We start from the raw sequence: 8229 nt of genomic DNA on the forward strand, positions 1-8229 counted from the left end.
GACCCCTCCTTGGGTTTCCGAGGCAGTATCACTACGGAAGTAGGATTGCCCAACCTTCCTTCCAAGGAGTGGCTGGTGGGTTTGAACCGCCAGCCTCCTGGTTAGCAGTCAAGTGCCTTAGGCACTATGCTACCAGAGCTCCCCTGAGTAGATGGTAGAACATTCAAATAGAATTCTCCAAAAGGCATTTAAAAGTGTAAGAATTGTCTAGTAAGGAGACATTTGATGAAGGTGCTCAAAGTTTTGAGAACAGAGTTCTTTAAAGGTGTGGAAGGATCAGGAAGAAAGTTTTGTTCTTCTCGATTGAAATGATTGCGGTTGGTCTTAAATAGGGAAATAGAAAGCAATTTTTTTGCAATATTAATCTGAATTCATGTCCACAACAGGTAGGACTTCAGAGAATACAGTGGCCAGCTAGGAGCCTTTTACAATAATCTAATATGAGTTAATGAAAAATGTGGAATTGGATGGTGGAAGCTGGAATAAACTAGAAAGGCTGCATCCCAAGTAATACTCTCCTAGAACTCCTATGCCAACAAAGCCCTCTTGCTTTTTTAACATATCCTGATAGGGAGTCTAAAAAAAAAAGTCACTCTCATTCAAACTGAACTGGATAATAATGCTTAGTCCATTCCAAGATACGTGCACTTAACAGATGGCTGAGAATTTTGTCAAAACAAAGATGTTTTGATGGTAGAATTCACTCATTCAGCACTGAAGCAAAGGTGTTTTAGGCTTAGAACTAAGTTGCATTAAAGTAGGCTTCCCATTGTTCGTGAAATGACACTCCTCTGAAAAGAACCTTCTTAGCGAATAAATTTAGTTGGCTTTTCTTGACTAAGAATTATCTACAAAGACTTTTGATAAACTATTTCTTGAAAATTCCTCTCAAAGAAAGTTCCTATCTTTCACTTGCTTTTCTCTCAGGATTCTAAACTTCAAGGAATTCAGTTTGCTCTTTTCTTTTTGTTAAACATATTTACTGCCCAGAGGAACTTCACTTTTTCATATGTGTAAAATTACTTCAAGATCTCACACAGGAAAAGATCTATGAACAACTATCTCAATTATTTGGTAGTCCTCATTTTCTTCTCGAGGCCATCACTGTTTCTACTCAAATACTTTAAACCCATTGCGATCAAGTTGATTCTAATTCATAACTAATTAATTTGCAAATTACTCTACAGGAGAGAATAGAACTGCCACATAGGGTTTCTAAGGCTGTAATCTTTATGGAAGCAGACTGCCACATCTTTATTCCATGGAATGGCTGGTGGGTGTGAAGTGAAACCTTTCTGTTACCACCTGAATGCTTAACCACTGCCCTATCAGAGCTCCTTTCAAATACACTAGCCATCATTAAGTATTTCCCTTTGGGATGTGATGAAAATGGGCAAACTGAGGGTATAGCACACATACACATAATCTACATCTAATTCTTCTGTATGGTTGTAGTACCTGTCAGTTCTAAAGCCTGAGTGGGTATTTGTCAAGACCAAAAAAAAAACCAAACTCACTGCCATCAAGTCAATTTTGACTCATAGTGACCCCTGCATTGGGTTTCTAAGGTTGTAAATCTTTACAGAAGTAGATTGCCCCATCTTCCTTCTGCAGAGCAGCTAGTGGGTTCAAACTGCTGACCTTCTGTTTAACGGCCAAATGCCGAATCCACTATGCCACTACTTATTTGTCAAGACAACTAGTAAATAATAACAGGGCCATCTCTCCATTAAAAAACCTATGCTTCTATTCTAGTACTTTACTTATACCTGATCCTTTCTTCAGATCCTGCATTTCCACACTTTTTCACTGACAATCAGCTATCATATAGTTCATAAGCCAAAGATTGTATGCCACATATAAGCTTGTTCTCAGGCTAGAAATTAAAAACTATTTTAAAAAGAAAAATGAACTTATTGTCTTCTCCAGTCACTAAGTTTTAAATTATGTTCACACAGCTTGAAAGTAAAGGATTAACCCTCACCAGTGATGTTTGGATGAATGGCACTGTGATCATTGATAGCACAGTGGGAAAGGACACATTCTTCCTTGTCACATGGGATAAACAGCCTCCCAGAATTTCTCTCTGGGATCCCAATGGAACACTGATGGGAGCATTCACAGAGGACAGAGTTTCCAAAATGGCTTATTTTAGTATTCCAGACATTGCAAAGGTGAGAAATCAGCTTTTAGACTTCCTCACTTACAATATTTTTTAATTTAAAATAAATTGTTTAATACCACATATGTTATTTTTAAATGCCTGATGCCAATAATTATATCATTTTCAAAATTAAGATAAAAGTAGAATGTACTTCCCATCCCTGTGTGATCCTTATAATTTGATGGGAGGAAAAAAGAAGAATTTATGTATCAGGGAAAGGAAGAAAAGAGTAAAATATAAGTTGACCAACAAGAACTTTCATGAGGAGAGTCTTTGCAACATAATGTGCACATAGCTAGAGCCTCCTTCCTCATTCCACCTAGGAATGCACAATCTGTGGATTCTGAAGCCAAAGAATAAGGGCAAGACAGGTAAACTTTCAAAACGAATTTTATCAGGTGATTTTCCACCAGGTATATAAACCATGCATGGCATTAGTATGGATGCCTGTCTGAAATATCTCTGTTCTCATCTGTGGAATGCTACACAAAGCCTCAAAAACTTGTTTTATTATATAGAAACACAGAAAATAGCTTGGCCTTGAATACTTACTATATTTCCATTTAATTTTTTAGGTGGGCATTTGGATTTACAGTCTTCAAGCCAAAGTAAACTCAGAAACATTAACTATTACAGTAACTTCTCGGGCATCAAAATCTTCTGTGCCTCCAATCACAGTGAAAGCTAAAATGAATAAAGACACAAACAGCTTCCCCAGCCCAATGATTGTTTATGCAGAAATTCAACAAGGGTACTTACCCGTTCTTGGAGCTAATGTGACTGCCTTCATTGAATCAACGAATGGGAAAATAGAAACTTTGGAACTTTTGGATAATGGTGCAGGTAACTCATAGTTTTTTTTTTTTTTTTTTTTTTAATAAGCCTGTATTTTCATAAACAGGGTTCTGTAGCAGTGTGGGGCAATAGGATAGGCACCAGAAAAACTGATGCACATAATCAGAGAACAGAAGGACAGGCAGGAAATTCTGTCCAGGTAATATCTACAAAGTACATAGCACAGTGTCTTCTAGATAAGCATTTAATAAATGTTAGCCATTGCTACCATTATTGTTTATCATCTATACAACAGACATCTGGTTGTCTCAGAGCAGTGATTCTCAAACTTTAGCATCCATATGCAAAAAGCTGGATAGTTTGTTAAAGCCCCAATCACTGGACCCATACCAAGGAGGCCCTGGAAAGTGCATTTGTAACAAGTCCCAAAGATATACAGGTGCTGCTGGTCCAAGGACCTCATTTTAAGAACCATTGTATTAAGAGTGTTAAATTGTCTGAAATTATATTTGCATTTTAGCAGATAATTCCAACACTGGTATTATCAAGAAATATGGTTATATTGCCTATTTTCCTGCTTACTAAATGATTATTCTAATACTAGATAAGTTTTTCCACTGTCAGGAAGGGAGATAATGGGCAGTATTCGATGGCAGTGGGTTTGGTTTTTGGTTTGGTATAGCAAATGCTGAAAATTATTTAAAAAAAAAAAAAAAGTGGTTGAGGATAAATCTAAGTAGGTACTTTGTAGTTGAGTATGGTGAGAATTAAATCCTAAGCAAAGACACTTGTTCTTCAGTAAGGAGCCTATGGAATTGAATAGAGGAATAAATCAGTGAGAATCCTATAATAATAATAATAATAATAATCTGCATGTAAAATAATAAGGGCCAGAAAGAGGAGGTATTTATTATGCAAACAAACATAAATATGTGTATATTATATATACACATACATATGTATAAATATATCAGTGATAATTACTTAAGGATATCAGTTCAAAAAATATACTGCTTTCTGGCAGAGCATAATGGAACTATTCTCCACAGAGACAGTCTAAAAATTAGAAGGACAAAGTAGGATATATGCTTATAAAGGTTATATATTTGACTTAGAAAACGCATATATTTCTATTTGTCTTTGCAATAATAATTTATTTCTTCTCTCCTAAAACAAGGTGCTGATTCTTTCAAGAACGATGGGGTCTACTCCAGGTATTTTACATCTTATACAGAAAATGGCAGGTATAGCTTAAAAGTACGGGCTCAAGGAGGAACAAATGTTGTCACACGAAGCTTGGGGCATCCACTGAATAAAGCTCTGTATATACCAGGCTGGGTGGTGGATGGTGAGTAATTTGTGATATCAAAAATCCAGTGCTAGTTTAAATGTATTATTCAATTAATTTATTTAATTTAGAGAGTATAGCTTTTCCTATTTTAGGTATGAAGTTCTCAGACATACACACAATAAGTGTTAATTATTATTATCCTAAGTAGCACAAAGAAGCTCCGGTAGCATAGTGCTTAAGGCACTTGACTGCTAACCAGAAGGCTGTCAGTTCAAACTCACCAGCTACTCCTCGGAAGGAAGGTTGAACAATCTACTTTCGTAGTAATACTGCCTTGGAAATCCAAGGGGGGCCGCTATGAGTCAGGTTCCACTGCACCGCAGTGGGTTTTTTTGTTGTTGTTGTAAGTAGTACAAAGTGTTAACGTTTTTGGCTACAAACTGAAAGATTAGAGGTTCAAGTCCACCCAGAGGCACCTCAGAAAGAAGCTCTGGCAATTTACTTCTAAAACATCAGCTGTGGAAAACCCTATGAGCACAGTTCTACTCTGCCTATGAATTATAATTGACTCAATGGCAACTCATTTTTCATTATTATTAGCAGCAGTTGGAAGCAACTTACCTAGATCAATAATGATGAGCCTAATTTTCAGCTCAAGATGAGGCCTGTGTATTGTAAGTCTAAATACAAGCCAGTAGTAGAATTTATCTTCAAATCACATATGTTGTAAAAGATTTATAAAAAAGTAAATATTTATTTGGGAAGTCAACAGAAAAAAAAAAATAGAGTAAGGTGATAATAAAGATTAACAACACATTCTTTTATTGCTTTCCTTTCCCTTGTCCCTTATCTGGTGAATTTTAAGGGCTTTCTATTACCAATTGGAATACAATCAGAAGTATTGTTCCTTAGCAGTTGAAGTAGAAACTGGGGGTAGGGGTGAGCTGGTACAAGTGCATGGAAGGAGACAGACAGGGCTTTATCCAGGTTAATTCCCACCTTGGAGATAATTTGGGAGGTTAAGCAATTCCTTTAAAGAAGAGAGATATCAAATTACATAACATTATTCACATTTGACTGCTAATCAGAAGGCTGGAGGTTCAAACTCACCAGCCAGTCCTCAGAAGGAAGATTGGGCAATCTACTTCCATAGTGATACCGCTTTGGAAATCCAAGAAGAGGTTGCTATGAGTCGGATCTGACTCAACGGCAGTGAGTTTGTTTTTTTTGCTTTGTTTTGTTGGTTTTATGGACCCTTAATACTAAAGAAATTTGTAATTTGATTCTATTCTACAAAATCCTGGTTAGGATGCTAAAGGAAGAATTCCCCACCAATGAGTTTGACAGAATAAAGGCTAAGTGAATCAATCTCATGACTCAAAGAAGAGTGTCACCATGCACCAGCAGTGTTTAACTTACCAAAAACCAAAAAATGCAAACTCACTGCTGTGGAGTTGGACCCAACTCATAGCGAACCCTCCTTGGATTTCCAAGACAGTATCACTGCAGAAGTAGATTGTCCAACCTTCCTTCTGAAGAGTGACTAATTTTTCAAATTACCTATATATTTTCTGTGACAGAAGAATGGTGAAAGGAGAGTTAATAATACATAACCAGAATTATATTTAGAATTATATCTTATATAACCAATCTCACTGCTGTCAAGCTGGTTCTGACTCATAGCAACCCCTCCTCGGGTTTCTATGGCGGTATCTCTACGGAATTATATTGCCCAGTCTTCCTTCTGAGGAGTGGCTGGTGGGTTTGAACTGCCAACCTCTGGTTGGTAGTCAAATGCCTTAGGCACTATGCCACCAGAGCTCCTTATATATATTCATTAAAAATACCAAGAGTTTTTGGCTACCAAAGCCAGCCACTTGGGAAGGGATCAAAACTGGAGATCCTGAATAGAGTGGGAGGAAAAACATGGAATAAAATCCAAAAACACAATAATGACCAGAATTACTGGTCAGATGGAGTCTGGTGGGACCCCCAAGATTATGGCCCTGGGATATACTTGGGGCCTGGGATAAAACTCACTCCCAAGGGCTGGCTCTCAGCCCAACAGTAAGTAAGACTTACATGCAGAACACTCAACTCAGGGTGATACACCCACCTCCTCTATGGAGATACATCCCTTGGAGCAATCGCCATGGGGCGCCAGAGGGGCAACATTCACATGGAGGAAAAGCTAGACAGACAGGAATGCATAACTAAGAAGGGGACAGGAAAGGGTGAAAAAAAGAACAAAAATGTATATATACATCAAGAGTTTTAATACACTAAACCATAGCTCATCAAAAAAAAAAGCATTAAATAATCAATTTCTCATAATCTTTGAAAAATATTCTTGGGTTATATTTCTAACATATTTTTTCATTCTTGCTGCACTATCCTGACTTATGATTTTGTTGCCAAACTTAGTAAAAATGTGACAATGCATATGAAAAAAATAATAAAGGAAAAGACAACTGCGATGAGGAGAATCAATTCATTGGGCTCTGAAGACAGTAACACATTATAAACCAGAACACTTTTTAATGTAGGGAAAATTGAAGGGAACCCAGCAAGACCAGAAATAAATGAGGATACTCAGACAACCTTGGAAAGTTTCAGCAGAACAGCAACTGGAGGTGCATTTGTGGTTTCTAATGTTCCAAATTATCCCTTGCCTGATGTGTACCCACCAAGTCAAATCACAGACCTTGATGCCAAACCTGATGGGGATCAGATAACTCTAACATGGACAGCACCAGGAGATAATTTTGATGTTGGAAAAGGTAGGTAGAAGTTACTGTGGTGCTCACTCATGTGAAAAGTGTCTGAGAGAATATTTGTTGCAAAACCAACAATGAAAATGTGGATGAAACAAGAAGCAATTTTAAATTGGCAGCTCAGTAAAATTTTATAGTAATAACTTATATTCTAATTTTATAATGTGATGTATTTTAATCCATCAAATGAGACACATTTGAGTCTCAGGTTTTCGTATAATGCATGTTGCAATTGGCGGTTTTAAAAGTCAGGATTCCATTTTTATTTAAAAATGTATAAGACTTTGCATATAAGTATGAACTTAGAATAACTAAATATTTTTGAGAAGACTAAATAAAAAGCAAACAAAAATAATGTCCTTCAGTTCATAAATTACTTGTAACTTTTTTTTTCATTAGTTCAACAATATATCATAAGAGTAAGTGGAAGCATCCTTGATCTAAGAGACAACTTTGATGATGCTCTTCAAGTAAACACGACTGATCTGTTACCAAACGAAGCCAACTCCAAGGAAATCTTTGCATTTAAACCAGGAAATATCTCAGAAGAAAATGCAACACATATATTCATTGCTATTCAGAGTGTAGATAAAAGCAATTTGACATCAAAACTATCTAACATTGCACAAGTTGCTTTGTTTATTCCGCAAGCAGATCCAAGTCCTGATGAAAATCCTCAGAATCCTCATCCTGATGAAAATCCTCCTGATAATCATAAAACCGGAGTTAACATTTCTACTTTGGTGTTGTCAGTGGTTGGATCTGTTGCAGTTGTTAGTATTATTTTAAGTACCACCATTTGCATTTTAAAGAAGAAAAAAAATACAAATAGACCTAGGACTGGGTTTTAATAAAATCAACAAAAATAAAGGAAATTGTGAATGTTTAAGTTTATTCTGTGTTTAATCATGAATTCATAAAAATAATTGTAAGAGGTCTATTTGAAAAATTGTAAGTCAATATTCAAAGTTTAATTATTTGAAATATCATATACAGTGAAGAATAAAGTTCCTATTATACCTAGTTGTGTGTTATTTGATAGAAAAGTTTTCTAAAATGTTTAAAACCTCATCAAGAATGTTGTCTAATTGCGTAGTCAAAATAAAAAGCACAAGAAAACAAATGAGCAATATTTGGAGGAAAATTAGTTTAGTCTCAATCCTATTAAGTGCAAATTGATGGCATTATATTCTCCCAGTGTCTCC

General features: G+C 36.2%; 1 protein-coding gene across 1 annotated transcript in view; it reads left to right on the forward strand.

Annotated features, from left to right (window-relative positions):
* Positions 1 to 7875, forward strand: part of CLCA4 (chloride channel accessory 4) — a 44422-nt gene extending 36547 nt beyond the window's left edge. Inside the window, exons 10-14 of the mRNA XM_007946175.1 lie at positions 1959 to 2174; positions 2740 to 3007; positions 4137 to 4307; positions 6797 to 7030; positions 7424 to 7875. Coding sequence (XP_007944366.1) covers positions 1959 to 2174; positions 2740 to 3007; positions 4137 to 4307; positions 6797 to 7030; positions 7424 to 7875 — 1341 coding nt within the window. The remainder of the gene's footprint in view (positions 1 to 1958; positions 2175 to 2739; positions 3008 to 4136; positions 4308 to 6796; positions 7031 to 7423) is intronic.
* The last annotated feature ends 354 nt before the right edge of the window (positions 7876 to 8229 follow it).

The sequence above is a fragment of the Orycteropus afer genome, unplaced genomic scaffold (genome assembly GCF_000298275.1).
Source record: "Orycteropus afer afer isolate SDZICR_OR568_19922 unplaced genomic scaffold, OryAfe1.0 scaffold00152, whole genome shotgun sequence".
Classification (NCBI taxonomy): Eukaryota; Metazoa; Chordata; class Mammalia; order Tubulidentata; family Orycteropodidae; genus Orycteropus; species Orycteropus afer.